This window comes from Athene cunicularia (genome assembly GCF_003259725.1).
Source record: "Athene cunicularia isolate RWA chromosome Z unlocalized genomic scaffold, athCun1 chrZ_part1, whole genome shotgun sequence".
Classification (NCBI taxonomy): domain Eukaryota; kingdom Metazoa; phylum Chordata; class Aves; order Strigiformes; family Strigidae; genus Athene; species Athene cunicularia.
Window position 1 is genome coordinate 22,057,225 of NW_020799142.1, and position 16,552 is coordinate 22,073,776.

General features: G+C 40.3%; 1 protein-coding gene across 1 annotated transcript in view; it reads right to left on the reverse strand.

The window, feature by feature from the left end:
- The window catches only part of RICTOR (RPTOR independent companion of MTOR complex 2), a 101,151-nt gene that overhangs the window by 56,433 nt on the left and 28,166 nt on the right, over positions 1-16,552 (reverse strand). Inside the window, exons 3-5 of the mRNA XM_026865377.1 lie at positions 10,814-10,878; positions 2,484-2,615; positions 1,714-1,777 (exon numbers count right to left, since the gene is read on the reverse strand). Coding sequence (XP_026721178.1) covers positions 1,714-1,777; positions 2,484-2,615; positions 10,814-10,878 — 261 coding nt within the window. The remainder of the gene's footprint in view (positions 1-1,713; positions 1,778-2,483; positions 2,616-10,813; positions 10,879-16,552) is intronic.

A 16,552-nucleotide genomic window follows, 5' to 3' on the forward strand; every position in this document is an offset into this window, starting at 1 on the left:
AAAAAAAAAAAAAAGAAATAAGGAAAAAAAAAAGAAAAGAAAAAAGGAAAAGGCCAGATGACAAATGTACACAAAACACATGGCCAAGGATTTTACAAAGGCTTCCTCGCTCTTAGTGAGAATTTTCCCAGGGAAGCTGCTGGAGTGAGGGAGAAAGGCAGGAATGCTTTTGAGTTAAGGACCCTCTTCCCTAAAAAGAAATGTAGTGCTGCCTCATTTTTGACATCTCCAATGTGTAAACTCACAGTCGTAGGAAAAAGAGAAAATAAAAGAACCCCCAAATATATATTGATAGTAAAAAATTTAATGTATGTGCATCACCTGGGGGGGGTGGGGGGGGGGGGGGGGGGGAGAATGCACTGTTAGTCAGCTGTATGATTTTTCAAATGTTTATCTTTCATTTTTTCAAATCAAAATAATGGATTTATTTCTCTTGCTTTCCCTTGTCTCTTTAAAGACAGAAGTCTTTGCTCAACTAGTAAATGCTCAAAAAAGTCCAGGAGTAATGCAGAAAAATTTCTGATCCAAACCAATTATGTGTTTTCATTCCATCTTCTGATTTAAGGTATTCTGACTCTACACTGAAGCTCTTTTTTTAAAGTAGATTAGCAAAGAAGTTTTATACATTGTGACTTCCTCAAGGATAGATTCCTTTATGGTTGTGGTTTTTGTTTGTGTTTGGGGTGGTAGTGGTGTTGAAGCTTTACAACTCTTATTGGTGCAATTGTTAATCAAGCATATTGTCTATTCTGTAAGAAAGATACCAAGTAAGCTCATTATAAGAAAAGAAACTGCGTATCAAACTTCCATATTTTCAACCTAAAAACACATGAATGTAAAAAATTCATATACACACAAAACAGATTAAACACACACAGTGCTCCTGAGGAACAATTCTTCCAACTACTTCAAACCTTACTTAAGTCTCTGGTAGTTTTTCCTGAGATGCTCAGTAGAAGAATATAAGCACACACACACACACACAAAAAAAAAAAAAAGTAAGTCCAATAGAAAGGCAGAATACTAAGTTGCCTGAAAAAAATACCTTCAGTAGCTGCATATGCCAATTTCTCTAGGATGAACTTGAAAATGCAGCTACCATAGCTTCAAACATCTCATATCCATGGGTACACAACATAATAATGATAGCAGAATAACTGTGTTTTATTGTGTACCTTAGAAAAGAACTACAGATAGCATCACCCTCTATGATTAAAGAAAGAAGGCTAGAAAAATTCCTTCAACTGATTATTCCAGCCATAGCAATTTGCCTCATTGATGGCAGAAAATCTCCCATATGGCAGAAAATCTCCCAGACTTGATTCATAGATGCTTAAACACATTATACAATGCAGTTAAATCATTGTATGATTCGTATGGTAGGGTTCTTATATCCTTGCATTCATAATTTGATTAAGTTTTTCCCAAATCTTGAACAGTATGGTCTCTATCAAAGGCAAATTAGCAGGATTTTTCTAGCCCACACAAGATTCTCAGTGGTAAGAGATTAGTCACAAGTAACAGCACTATCCTTCCTTCTTTCTTTTGAATTATCAGCTATAATTTATTCTCACATGATAAAGTAAGGTAAGGTATTACAGACTGTGTGAAAAAAAAAACCTGCTGATGGAGAAAATCAGGAGTCAGTACTGGCATGGCAACTGAAGTCAGTAACTGGCACAGCTGATACGACCACATATAGTTAGATTTTACCTTTCTGACTAATCGAAGTGCTTGTGTTCTTTCTACTTCATTACTCTGCTGTATGTCAATGCACCTAAAAAAGTTAACATACATTTTTGTTTATAACAACACTAATACCTTAACTGTTAACATATCATGTTAATATTTATACAATTGAATAAACAGAATAAAATATTATGACTGATTGTTTAAAAATTCTTTCAGCAAGCATACTCATTATGACTGATCAATTAGCTTCAGTTTATATTTTTCAGTTATCTTCACTATAATTAAATCACTAGGATGTTCTCAAATACACAGTGGCAAGGCATAACAGCTTCAACAAGTATTTTCTGAGCTAGCTGCATTTGTCATTTCAAAGGAGTCTAAACAAAATATTTGTAATGTTTCACATCAACAAGTTTTGTGTTCTCCCATCAGAAAAGTCCTTTTGCTCCAGCAAAGCTAAACAGCACACTAAAACTATGTATCTATATTTATAAACAGAAACACACACATATATATTTGCATATTAAATCCAACAAGATTTTAACAGAATCACTAGAAATGCTAATATTTACATCAACTCATCATGCTGATCTTATTATCTCATTGTTAGTTTGACCTTTGGTATTCTTCTGTTGTGTCATGGGTTGTATATAAACTACAAATTTTTTTGTAAAACTACATACCAAGAATCTAAAAAGATACGAAAACACTTTTTCTCACCTGTCTCAACCATGAAAATGCAAGTGATCTACCACTGTACCATTTACAAAAAGAAGAAAGACAAAAATTACCTGGCTATCAAGTAATCCACTTTCAACTTTAGCACCTTCTGGAGAATACTGGAGTCTCGAATGAGATAGCGGAGGGCTCTCAATCCTGCTGCTCGCACCTCTTTTGCTTCATTTAATAAGGCTAACCTCAGACTACAATGAAGAAAACAAGGGGGACAAACAATTATTAGCAGAAAGTAGACTTCACCATCTGCTACCTACTCATTTAAAATACGAAGTCTGATTTTTAAAAAGAAATGTACTGCATTATTTTTCTATCTTTGAGATATTCTCTTGTACAGCCTAGAAGGCAAACCTTCACCTTGTCAGCAAATGTAGACAATATATTAATCTGAAAAAGTCACAATCATTTTTTTTCCCCGAAGAACAGCTTGTGCATCCATGGAATGATATATGACCGAAACCTGTATGCCACTTGTTATTTGACAAAACAGCTGCACGCAATATTAGTCCAAGAAAATTAACAGGTAGAAAGGATTTCCTCCTCTGCTAGACTGAGAACCCATAAGTATGAGTCTTTAAAACAATGTCTTGACATCTAACAAAGATAAATGTGCACCTTAAGTAATTACATGCACCACTCACTAAAGATGTTACTGCACCGTGTTAGGTTTACATGAATTACGACAGTCATAACTTAAGGCCCCCACAGTACAGATTTCTATGTATTTAATTTTAACATGTAACCAAAATGTATCTCTCTTTAGATAGATTTTGAAGACATTTTCCTCACACTGAAGTGAGATTTCCTAAACACAACCGTGATCTTAATGCAGTTGCCTAAATTCATTATCTAGGTATAAAGTAGTAGGATACTGACGGTCTCTAGAGGGAGTGTGAAAGTATGAAGTGGCACATTATCCTTCTGAATGCCCTCAAAAGATCTGCCCTTTCCTTGACTACAAAGGGAGAGAAAAAAACCCCATCGTACAGTCACATATTTTTGTAGGATTCTTTCAGCGGACATCTAAGAATGTAAGAATGATGCAGCACGAGAACTATGACACAGTAGTGTCCTGGTTCAGCTAGGATAGGGTTAAGTTTCCCCAGTAGGGGGAAGGGATCTCCAGCCGGGTTATTCATATCATGCTGATGTCAGGTCTGACATGGGGAAGCTTTTCCTTTGCGGCTTTGGTTGCGGGGAGCACACGGCGGGCTGTCTGTATCCATTGTGGTATTTCTCTGAATATCTTTTGTCTTATTTACTGTTATTACTGTTTATTGTTGTTATTATTGCTACTGTTGTTGTTCAGATTGTCATTTATCACATTGTTTTATTAAATCTCTTCTTATTTTAACCCCGGGGTTTGTGCCTGCTCCCAGACTGTCCGGCCTGAGGATGGGGAAAGTGCAACAGCAATGTGGTCTCCAGTCCCGGCAGGGCCTAAACCATCACAGCCTTTTTTGGTGCACCAACATGGGGCACAAGAGGTTTGAAATAAGGTTCAAAAAGGGACAGACCCCGACCAGAGTGTGTTGGAGCAATCTGTTGGGTGCAATTTTTTTTTTTTCTGTTTGTATTTGTACTGCTTGATAAGAAAATGTTTGCAATGCTGGCCCACTTGCTTGTGTGGTGGGGCTGGATTATTCCTTATATCTACTGTGCGTTCCCAGTGCTAATGTTTGTTGTCGGTGGAAAATGTATAAAGGGGCTTGTTTCGTTATACTGGCTACTGACTGCTTCTAATGTGTTTGTATCGCTGTACGTGGGGGGTGGGCCTGTACCTGTTTGCAGTTTGGGCTTTTGTTAGGGGTCTCATCCCCTCTATGGGTGAGGCAGGGGAAGTGATCCTCTTGGGTTTTGAGAGTTTCAATTATCCTTGGAGCCTGCAGGCCAGTGTGTTTGCGGCACAATGTTTTCTGAATGTCTGCCTGATTTCGGTTTTGGCCATGCAGCACTTCTCTAACAGCAGCAGTGCCCAGAAACCTACCCCGAGGTCAGATAATAGTGAGTGGCAAGGAGTGTGGGAAAAGATGGGCAAAGGCCTGAGTCAGTGTTTGCCTCCAATGCTTTGGAATTTCACTCCCGAACAAACACAGAGCCCTGATAAGCTGATGGAGTGCTTAGAAAGGGTGTGTTACCAATCTGGCAAAACCCAGAAAACACAACTCAGTGCAATGTGTTGGGGAATTGCCCATGCCTACCGTGTCCTCTTTAATACCACTCACTGCCCTCAAGGGGGAGAAAGGCCTGCAGGATCTGAGAGTGAACTTACTGGTACAGCAGCTGGGCCAGGGGAACAGGCAGAGCTGGTATCAGTCGCCTCCACCAGCACAGCAGCTGAGCCAGAGCGCCAGCCAGTGCCAGTATCAGTCACCTCGATACAGAAAACCAAATATACCAGAAAGTCAGCTTGCAAAGTGGGGGATGGGGATGAGCCAGGCCCAGCACAGGAACAGAAGGAAGGGCCAGTGGTGATCGTCCGATCTCTATCCTCAACTGAGCTGCGAGATATGCGGAGAGATTTCAGCCACCTGGGAGGCGAGCAGATTTGCACCTGGCTGCTCCGATGCTGGGACAATGGAGCCAGTGCTTTTGAAATGGAGGGGAGAGAGGCCAAGCAGCTGGGATCTTTGGCCAAGGAGGCTGGCATTGATAGTAAAATAGGGAAACAGACTCAAACCCTCAGCCTTTGGAGGCGACTCCTGTTCAGTGTAAGGGAGAGGTACCCCTACAAGGATGATATCCTATGTCAGCTGAGCAAATGGACCAACATTGAGAAGGGCATCCAGAGCCTCAGGGAACTGGCTGTGTTTGATATGGTTTATGGTGATCTGAATGATGAGCAGTCACCCATGGACCCAGATCAGGCCCCTTGCACACACCTCATGTGGCAAAAGTTCCTGAAGAGCGCACCAGAAGCACACTCAAAAGCATTGGCAATAGTGTCCTGGTGGACAGACACCCACACTCTAACAGTGGATGGAGTGGTTGGCAAGCTCCGGCAATATGAGGGAAATCTCCCCTCATCTCAACATTCCCTGGTCTCAACTGTGGAGGAACTGTCTCAGAGGGTCCAGAAGATGGAAGAGGACATGTCCTACGTTCCACCTGCACGGGCTAATATCTCAGCCATTAGAAGTAAACGTTTCTCCATCCAAGAGAAAGGCAGCAGAAGATACACACAACAAGGCATCCTGTGGTTTTCCCTCCGTGACCATGGAGAAAACATGAGGAGGTGGGATGGACAGCCCACTGCTGCCCTAGCTGCACGAGCAGAGCATCTGAAAGGGAAGACCATCACAAAAGGGGAGTCCTCCAAGAAAAGCGCAGCTCCAGTGTCCAGTTGGAAATTCCACAGACAGAACAGAATGGCCAATGTTATGTCTGACTCTCTTGAGGGAACCAGTAAATCGTTCTTGCAAGAAGTGAGTGATGATGAGCAGGATTAGAGGGGCCCTGCCTCCAGCCAGGTGAAGGGATAATGGGATTTACTGGACAGTGTGGATCCAATGGCCTGGCACGTCAGACCCACAAGAGTATAAGGCTTTGGTGGACACTGGCGCACAGTGCACCCTGATACCATCGAGCTACAGTGGGGTTGAATCTATTTGCATCTCTGGAGTGTCAGGGGGATCCCAACAGCTGACCCTACTGGAAGATGAAGTGAGCCTGACTGGGAAGGACTGGCATAAGCACCCCATTGTGACTGGCCCAGTCTGTGCCCAGGATGCACAGGGCATCCATCTCAGGAGAGGGTACTCAAAGACCCAAAAGGGTACCGGTGGGCTTTTGGTGTAGCTGCCCTGGAGGAGGTTGAACAGTTGTCCACCTTACCCGGCCTCTCAGAGGATCCCTCAGTGGTGGGGTGGCTTAAGGTTGAGGAGCAGCAAGTGCCGATTGCTACCAGGACGGTGCACCAGCGTCAGTACCGCACCAACCGATTCCCTGGTCCCCATCTATCAGCTGATCCGTCAACTAGAAAGCCAGAAGGTGATCAGCAAAGTTAACTCACCCTTCAACAGCCCTATATGGCCAGTGAGAAAGCCTAATGGTGAATGGAGGCTAACTGTGGACTACCGTGGCCTGAATGAGGTTATGCCAGCAATGAGTGCTGCAGTGCCGGACATGCTAGAGCTCCAGTATGAACTGGAGTCTAAGGCAGCCAAGTGGTACGCCACGACTGACATTGCTAACGCATTCTTCTCCATCCCAATAGCGCCAGAGTGCAGGCCACAGTTTGCGTTCACTTGAAGAGGCATCCAGTACACCTGGAATCGATTGCCCCAGGGGTGGAACCACAGCTCCACCATTTGCCATGGACTGGTCCATACTGCACTGGAGAAAGGTGGGGCTCCAGAACACCTGCAGTATATTGACGACATCATTGTATGGGGGAACACAGCCGAGGAGGTCTTTAAAAAATGAAAGAAGATAATTGAAATCCTCCTGAAGGCTGGCTTTGCCATTAAGCAAAAGAAAGTTAAAGGGCCTGCAAGGGAAATTCATTTCCTAGGAATAAAGTGGCAAGATGGGCGTCGCCACATCCCAATGGAAGTGATAAACAAGGTAACAGCCATGGCCCCACCAACCTCTAAAAAGGAGACTCAGTCTTTCCTGGGCACTGTGGGGTTCTGGAGGATGCACATCCTGAACTACAGCCTGATTGTGAGCCCTCTCTACCATGCAGCCCGTAAGAACGATTTTGAATGGGGCCCTGAGCAACAACAATCCTTTGAACAAATTAAGCAGGAGATTGCCCAAGCAGTAGCCCTCGGGCCAGTCCGGGAAAGGCAGGAGGTTAAGAACATGCTCTACACCGCAGCCGGGGAGAATGGCCCTACCTGGAGCCTCTGGCAGCGAGCACCTGGGGAGACCCGAGGCCAACTCTAGGCTTTTGGAGCCGGGGATACAAAGGCTCTGAAGCTAATTACACACCAACTGAGAAGGAGATACTAGCAGCGTACGAAGGAGTTCGGGCTGCCTCAGAAGTGGTCGGCACTGAAACACAGCTCCTCCTGGCACCCCAACTGCTGGTGCTGGGATGGATGTTCAAAGGAAAGGCCTCCTCCATGCATCATGCAACAGATGACACGTGGAGTAAATGGGTTGCATTGATAACACAACAGGCTCGAATAGGGAACCCCAGCTGCCCAGGGATACTAGAAGTGATTACGAGCTGGCCAGAGAGCAAAGATTCCAGAATGTCACCAGAACAGGAGGTGACACGTGCTAAGGAGGCCCCACCATATAACGAGCTGCCAGATGAGAAGCGATATGCCCTGTTCACTGATGGGTCTTGTCACATTGTGGGAAAACATCGACGATGGAAGGCTGCTGTATGGAGTCCCACACGACGAGTCACTGAAGCTGCTGAGGGACAGGGGGAATCGAGCCAGTTCACAGAGCTAAAAGCTGTCCAGCTTGCTTTGGATATTACTGAGCAGGAAAAGTGGCCGAGGCTCTATACTGACTCTTGGGCGGGGGTGAATACCCTGTGGAAATGGTTGCAGCAATGGAAACAGAGCAACTGGCAACATAAGGGTAAAACTGTCTGGGCTGCTGAAGTATGGCAGGACATTGCAGCCCGTGTGGAGAACCTCGTTGTGAAGGTGCGCCATGTGGATGACCATGTACCCAAGAGTTGGGCCACTGATGAACATCGACACAACCAGCAGGTGAACCAAGCTGCTAAGATTAGAGTGGCTCAGGTGGACTTGGACTGGCAGTGCAAAGGTGAACTGTTCATAGCCCGGTGGGCCCACGAGACCTCGGGCCACCAAGGTAGGTATGCAACATACAGATGGGCTCAAGATCGAGGGGTGGACCTCACCATTGACACCATTGCAGAGATCATCCATGGATGTGACGTGCTGCAATCAAACATGCCAAGCGGGTGAAGCCCCAGCGAAATGGAGAGCGGTGGCTGAAATATAGATATGGAGAGGCCTGGCAGATTGACTACAACACACAGCCACAGACCTGCCAAAGGAAGCACCATATGCTCACAATGGTGGAAGTAACCACTGGATGGCTGGAAACTTACCCAGCACCCCACGCCACCACCTGGAACACCATCCTGGGCCTTGAAACCCAAGTCCTGTGGCGACACGGCACCCCAGAGAGAATTGCATCAGACAATGGGACCCACTTCCGAAACAACCTCATAAATGCCTGGGCAGAATAGCATGGCACCAAGTGGGTCTACCATATCGCCTACCATGCACCAGCCTCTGGGAAGATCAAGCACTACAATGGACTGTTAAAAACCACATTGAAAGCACTGGGAGGTGGGACCTTCAAAAACTGGGATATGCATCTAGCAAAGGCCACCTGGCTAGTCAACACAAGAGGATCTGCCAGTCGAGCTGGCCCAGCTCAATCGAAACCTCCACGTGCTGAGATGGGGATAAAGTCCCTGTGGTGCGCATGAGGAATATATTGGGAAAAATGGTCTGGTTTAGTCCTATGCCAGGCAAAGGTAAAGGCAAACCCATCCACGAGATTGCTTTTGCTCAAGGACCTGGGTATACCTGGTGGGTGATGCAGGACGATGGAGAGGTCCAATGTGTACCACAGGGGGACTTGGTTCTGGGTGAGAACATGCCATGAATTATGCTGTGCCTTTGTAAATTGTTAATTTGTTATTGTTAACTGCTAAATGGCAGCTGGACATGACGCAGATGGTATAAAGGGGTGGATTATGTCCTGGTTCAGCTAGGATAGGGTTAAGTTTCCCCAGCAGAGAGGGGGAAGGGATCTCCAGCCATGTTATTCATACCATGCTTCACAAATGCAGAAAACAAGTATTTCTTTCATTCAAGTAACTTTTCATATTTTCAAAGAAAATCAAATTTGTTCTACAGAACAAAAAGTTTTCTCTACTGAAATCTACAATAATGCTGGGAACATCAGCAAACTAGAAACAACACGCAAGTTCTACTCAGCCTATGTGACAGTAATTTCCAAAATGTTCAGTATTTTAAAGTTATATAGCTGTATAACAAAATAATAATAAGCAAACAGAATACTACCGCAGAATGGCTATAACTGTAGAGTAAAATTTTTAAGTTTGCCTGGAAAGTCTGCATTGCATGAAAACAATTCAGCCTATAAATATTTCTGCAATCAGGATGATTATTTTTGTTAAAATGTGAGTATTTGAGTGGTATCCTTGAGCTTGAAAATTACCAATATAGCAAAATAACCTTCACATATGCATAAAAAAATTGCTTTTCATGTACATACACAGAGGAACCACTGGACTGACCAAAGTAACAACACTAAGCAAGATCATTCTCTTCCCATATGTCTTTTTTTTTTTTGAGAAGCCTTTTTTTGGCATTTTTCTAAGTAGGGGCTATTTTTCTTTATGTGGAGTGCTGAGAACACCATTTTTCCTCTCTTCCTTATCAATATCCTTACTTGTGTTTGTATTAGCAGATCTTTCTGCAAGCTTCCTTCTATAAAAACAAACACCAGTATTTGCATAACCTTTTAAGGCTTGTATTTTAAAATAATTGGTAAAGAACTCTGAATTTTCAAGTTCTACTCTTAGGTGATGTTTAATTCTATCAGAAAGCCATATAGTAGATTATATAGGTAAGACTGGAAGATAACCTATTAAAGCTTACAGCAAAATAGGCATTCACAAAAATACACTGTTTTTTTATTTTTTAGTTCTACCAAGGAAAATCAGTTCTACTGAAGCAAACCACTTAGTAGTTCCTTGTGGAAATGTTCTTAAGTTTTCCCAACATGTTAACTGAAGTGTGACTAGCTTTTCTAAACTTGCCTTCTTAAGTCCCATAACTAAATTGAAAGAACACAAAATCATGTTAACTACTAGATTTTAGTTGTTTCTGCCACCAATGCGGAGTCTCAGGACAATTTGCAGTGTCTGTGTAAAAACACAGAAGTTATAGAAATAAGCATGTTAGAAATGGCAACAAAATATAGGAAAATTCTACTTGAAGATACATAAATAGGGCATTTTAGTAACAAGGAAAACAATGCTACAGAGATATATACACACCAAATTAACATATGTACCTTTAAATCTTGATTCTACATCGAGTGTATGCTCTAAACTAGGTGCACATTTCTAGTAAAAGCGCCTTCTGCAAGTACTGAAATACTTACAGGTATTTTTACATCTGTGAGGAATGCAATAAAGGAATGCACACTTTCAACTTGGATGGTTTTTTTTCCCCCTCTGAAAGCAACTGATTTTACTCATTAAAATATTTATAAGACATATGTTTTACGTTATGAAATTTCAGACACATGAGAAATACAAAATGCTAGCTCAAAAGCACTAATAGTTTATTAATTACACCTAGAACAATTAAAGTACCCTAGTATTGCTCAAGTGCTCCTTAATACTTACCATATTATGATGCTGTCATATGTAAAACCTAGCTTTTCTTCAGCATGGCCAGTATTACAAAGAAGCTGAAAATAAAAGGAAACATTTATTATTTATAACTCTTTAAAAATGACTATGTAAAACCAGATTTCTGGCACTGCTTTTAAAGAAACCTGAGAAATTTCATTCATGACAAGGGAAAGTGTACCAACTTCAGACTTCCCTGAGAATTTCTGCTGTCTGTATTCTGTTTCTATATATACCAGACACACACAAATCTGCGGCCTCTAAGAAAGCTTGAACAATTGTGTAAACTGCCTACTGGTGAGTTTTTCAACTCCAGATTGCTAGTTGGGCAATTGGTAACCTGAGCAGAGATGAAAAACACTGAAGTCAAAGCATATCTGCGTTCAAAAACAGGGCTCAGGTGAGGGTTCTGAAGCAAAGATTGACACTGATGGCCCACTGTCATGTTTTGCCAGAGCAGCACAGCTGCAGATAAAAAAAACAAACAGAAGGCATTGCCAATGGTAGATGTCCCATAACTGACATCTGGTCTGGCCTGCAATCGATTCCATAGAACTTGTACCTCTGAAAAATCAGCGCCAAGGTTGAATTTACGCATACAAAAAGACACCTATAACCGATTGTGAATTCTCAATATTTAAGCCATATATATCCATTTTGAACATCAGCCTGAAGATTTACAAATGTAGTTTTTATGTCTAAAGCCAATTTCAAAAGGAGCAATCTAATGTGTGCCAATGTCTTAGCCTCTTGAGGAAAGGAAAACAGTCTCTTCTGCGAAGGAGAACAGCATCAACTCTTCTTAGAAAAGCAGCAAAGAAATTCCTAGTAATCTCACATTTACCACCCCTACCTAAAATAAGATACTTTATTATCATGTCCAAATCTCAAAACACTTTTCCAAGCACTTCCAAAAACTCAAGTGACTAATACCGATTGCAGTGGCTTTGCACTTTGTCCTCTCTTTTCGAAACAGGCATGTGTTCGGTTCTTAGCCAGCGCAGTAAGTTTCTCCTCAGTGAGGAATTCATGAAAAGTTTCTGCTAACTAGCAAATACCCCAACTCTGAAAGTACTGAAATGTATCAAGCCCTGTGCCACAAACTTTACATGTATTTACTGTTAACAGTACAAAGTTTATTATAAACCAAACAGTTAAATTAAGGCTACTGTAAGTTGAAATATTTAACATGTTCCATGCTTCTGTTCTACTGTTTGCCTCCATCTGAAAAACGAGCACACTGCACAGAAACTGTGCTTAAGTAAACTCATTTTATTAGCATGATGGTTTAAATTCAAACAATACTTAGGTTTATTCTCAACAAGTAAAAATTCTTCCAAGCATCACACTACATTTTAAGAAAGCATTTTTCCTACTGTGAAAAAAAATGCATAGTGATAATGTTGAAATCCAAAGCTGTTAATGAGATAGATTATTAAACTGGCCTGGATCTCCACCACAGTCTAATACAGGTAACTGCAATATTTTGGATTGTGCATTTTTAACAGTCATACAACCACAGATGACTATAGAAGAATATATAAAGAAATTATATAACCTCTTTTCCCCCACCTTTCAAATTTAAGCAATAATAAAACTAGACAATTGGTACTTTAACTGGTTATGACAGTATGTCACTCCCTAGAATCAATCTATTTTTATGTTATGTTGTTGGACTGCCTGAGGCCACTACTGCTGCTTTAGCTTTTCTATTGATATCTTATGAACTGTAAAAATTGGCTGGCAGAGTGTAAGCAAAACAGTGTGAGAAGATAGTGAGTAAAAACAGTTCATTGTTCACCTTCAGACAAGTACATCAATACTAATTTAGGCTAATCATTTATACATCTAAACCTCTCCCCATCATTCCACCCCAGATACAAATGAGAAATTCTATTTTAACATACCAGATTACCCTCAAACAGGTTTTTTTCCTACTTTAAGAAAATCACAGAATTATAATTGGCATGTAGGAAAAAACATTTTTGAGAAAGCTGCTATTGTGTGCGCTATTACATTTCTGAAGCAAGTCTCCTATCATCGCACTTCCCATCGGTTTGCGTCTTGAGTGGTCCCGAGATGCAACTAAAGCAGATGATGTGTTCCAGAAACTCACCTAACCTGCTGCAATTGCTAAAGAGCATTCAAATCACTGGACCAGCTCTAGTCTAGTTGTCAGTAACTACTCTTACCAAAAACAGTGTGGTTATTGAATCCTCAATACCACTTTCCTTTATATATGTGCTCCCACTGTGCACACGCTTACTGATGTAGAAACAAACCTGACTTTATCCTGAAACTCAGTGATGTAACCTGATGATAGTTCTAACTTTTATCAAGTTTAACTGCTGTGTGGATACAAACTTCTGAATGTGATGATAATTATTATCAGAATGTTTGATGGTCCCTGTGTGTACATGTAAAATACTCCTCACAGAGAATGAACAGATAAAATTGGCTAAAAAAGTAAAGTACCATATTAGCTACTGCAGCTATTTGTTTACTCTCATTCCAGTGTGCCACCATAACTTATGTATTAGCTTTGTTTGCAATTTACACACAGTACTATGCTTACAAGGATTTCCAGCTAAAAGAGAATTTAAAAGATTGACAGCAAGATTGGAATTCAAAATGTTTCAATAATTTGAAAGGAGCACCCAAAGTCAGTTAAGAAAATTAAATTAAATAAAAGGAACAGCAGATCAAATCCTTTAGTGTACCACACATTAATAGACAAAACCTGAAAGGAGTCCAGCAGAGAAATACAAGATGTCCAAAAAAAAGAATCAGAATGTTAAATACAAAAACAACTTTCAAAAGAAAAGCCGTTTCTGTAAATTATGAATAAATGAGTTGATGTAATGCAATTTTTTTGGGAAAAAAAAAAAAGAATATTTTACCTTTGGAAATACTAATAGGACCGCATTATGTTTGAGATTAAAAGATCTTTTTTCCACTTCACAGGCTGCTTTCCAAACTGTATGAAGAGCAATATTTTGGGCACCATATATTAAGAGCAAACAGGAAAAAGTGTATCAGAAAAATGTACAAGGCAGCTAGAAAACACACCCGTGAAGGCTCAAACACTGGGTTTTAGTCTAGGAAAAATAATTCTGGCAAAAGTAAAGCTGGATTGATATATGTTTAAAAGGAGAAAAAGTCATGGAAGCTGCTATAAAGAAGATACTGTTCAGCCGGTCTCAATGCTTTAGGTATTTGCTCAGTTTAAAGTGTCTGGTATTAAATACATCATAGGTAAAACCGTCACTTTCTTCTCATTTCACCTTCAAACAACATTAAGCAGGTCAACAATTCTGACCCAAATGCAGTAATTTTTGTAGATAGCTGAATTCTTAATAAAGCCAAGTAATTGTCATGTTTGTCTGTAACATTTAACAGTTAGCACGCATTATCACTGTAGTATAAGTTTGTAGGCAAGCAGTACCAGAAAACTAAAATCTGCTTTTGATTATACATTGCTATATTTCACTAAAACGGCAATGACTTATCATACCTTGTAAATGCCTGGAATTATGCAAATGCACTTTATATTTTTCTTATATATAAAATGTATGTATTTTCATAGAGACACAAATTTTTATATATACATTGCTTGTTAAAACTGCAAATAAGCCAGTAAGATTCTACATTTTTGATACAGTCGTCAATGAATGGGAATAGCATAAACTCTTTGAGCGTATGATTTAAAATTAGGACAACACAGTACTTGCACTAGGCCAGACAGTGATTAACTTACAGTGAAGGCTTTTTTCATGTTTACTGTCAGCTATGAGTTTTTCATGCTGCTTGGATGAGTCATACCAATATGAGTAACACATCAACATGTCTTGGAAACAGTAGCTCAAAACGACAAAACCACAGGAGGTCAACAGCATACACAAAATGAGTGCACACAGAGACCATTCAAACTTATATTTAACAGAATAATCACAGCAATTACTAGCTAAAGTACAGTATTACTCTATGCACCCAAAATGTAATAATTATACTGTAATTTGGAAATATAATTTGAACCATCACTAGTAATATTTATAAAGAGACTACTTTGTAGATCCTAGTCTTAAGGGAAACCCCTACTGAAATTGTGGACTCTGGATTTAGACCCATTAGCTCTCATCCAGGTTTGTTCCACAGCCAAATTGTCCCTAAGCAGATGTTCTGTTCCTATCTGTGACACTTCATGAGATTTCTAGTTTTGACCATAGTGGTTTAGCTACATGGATGAATGCTACAGTCAGTCAATACTATATTCAGATTCTAAGATACTTGGGTTTTGCAAATAACAGCTGAGACTAGACTCTAAAATGATGGATGAATTGGAGAGAGAATCCATGAAAGCCTCTATAGCCCCAAACTCAATCCATACCCTAGTAAAATTCAGAAGCGTGGTCAAAAGCTAACACATATATAGAGCAGAATAGTAGAACCTCATTAAGTGACAGAATTAGTTTTGAGCAGACTGAAAATATATTTTTCTGTATCACTGATGTTACTCAATTGCTAAATTTAAGCTAAAATTAATTTTTATGTTGTCCTTAAAGAAGCACCTTTTGTTTTGAATGAAAAACAGAAATCCTTAACATCTGTGGATCTTTTTTCCTGTTCATTATTTAAACATGCTTTTAGGTTAAAAAAAAAAAGTATAAGAGATCTCTCAGAGGCTAACAACACGATAAACCTTCTATAAGAAAAAATTGTAAATAAATACTTCAAATCCAAAACATATTTTCCACTAGGTAAATGCTGCTTCTTCCGGTTTTCAGTGATTTATCACTTACTACTTCTCACAGGGGTGGGGAAACCCCCAAAGAAGTAGCCATGATGTTCTGGTATTAATCAGCAGAAGCTGGGAAACTTCAAGGTGCTTGCCTTATGTAGGAGGCCACATAAACGAAAGATGGGTAATCCTACTCAACCAAAGACACATACAAAGCTTGTGAACTGCTGTGACAACCAGAAGTATCACTAACCAGTTACTAGAGGTTAAATCCAAAACCAGATTTCAGGTCAAAATTCAAATTATCTTAAATAGTGATACAGGTGGTTTGAAAGGAACAAGATTATTTTTGTCTAATACAGATTAGGCAGTACTTCATAAACATTTTAGCCCACAAAACTGCAGCTTCACTTATTAAGATGATAAGCAGCTGATGAGAAGAAAAATTTCTAAGGCTGGGCTGCTGCAATTCAGAACTAAACATATGTTTCCATAGCCTGAACATCACTAAAACATGAATGCTAATTTCTTGAAGAAAAAAAAAAGTTACAGCACCTGTTGGGCAAGAAAAATCCATGTTGTGCAGCTGAAGAACCAAAACCATGAACATTAAGGTTTTTACTAAGAAGTACTAACTAAAACTTGAGGAATTAAATGCAAGCTTTCCTAAAATATTATATATACAGCATACTTTGCACAGTAAGTACAGCTGCCATGGGTACTTGAACATCACAAATTAACACTTCTCTTGAAGGGAAAGAAGTGAAAAAGGAATTACATCTCTTAGGCATACAAGCGTCATACAAAATATCTGCCTTATGGTATGATTCTTGCAGATAAAGTAACAAATCCCGTTGACTGCTGACCACCATTGTTTTAATAAATGTTATTTAAAGTATTTAATGTCTGCATAAAATCCTGGAGTCTAGTTCAGTAATTTTTAAAGGCTGATTTCTTTCCTTCTCCTTAAAAAAAAAAAAAGGGGGGGGGGGGGG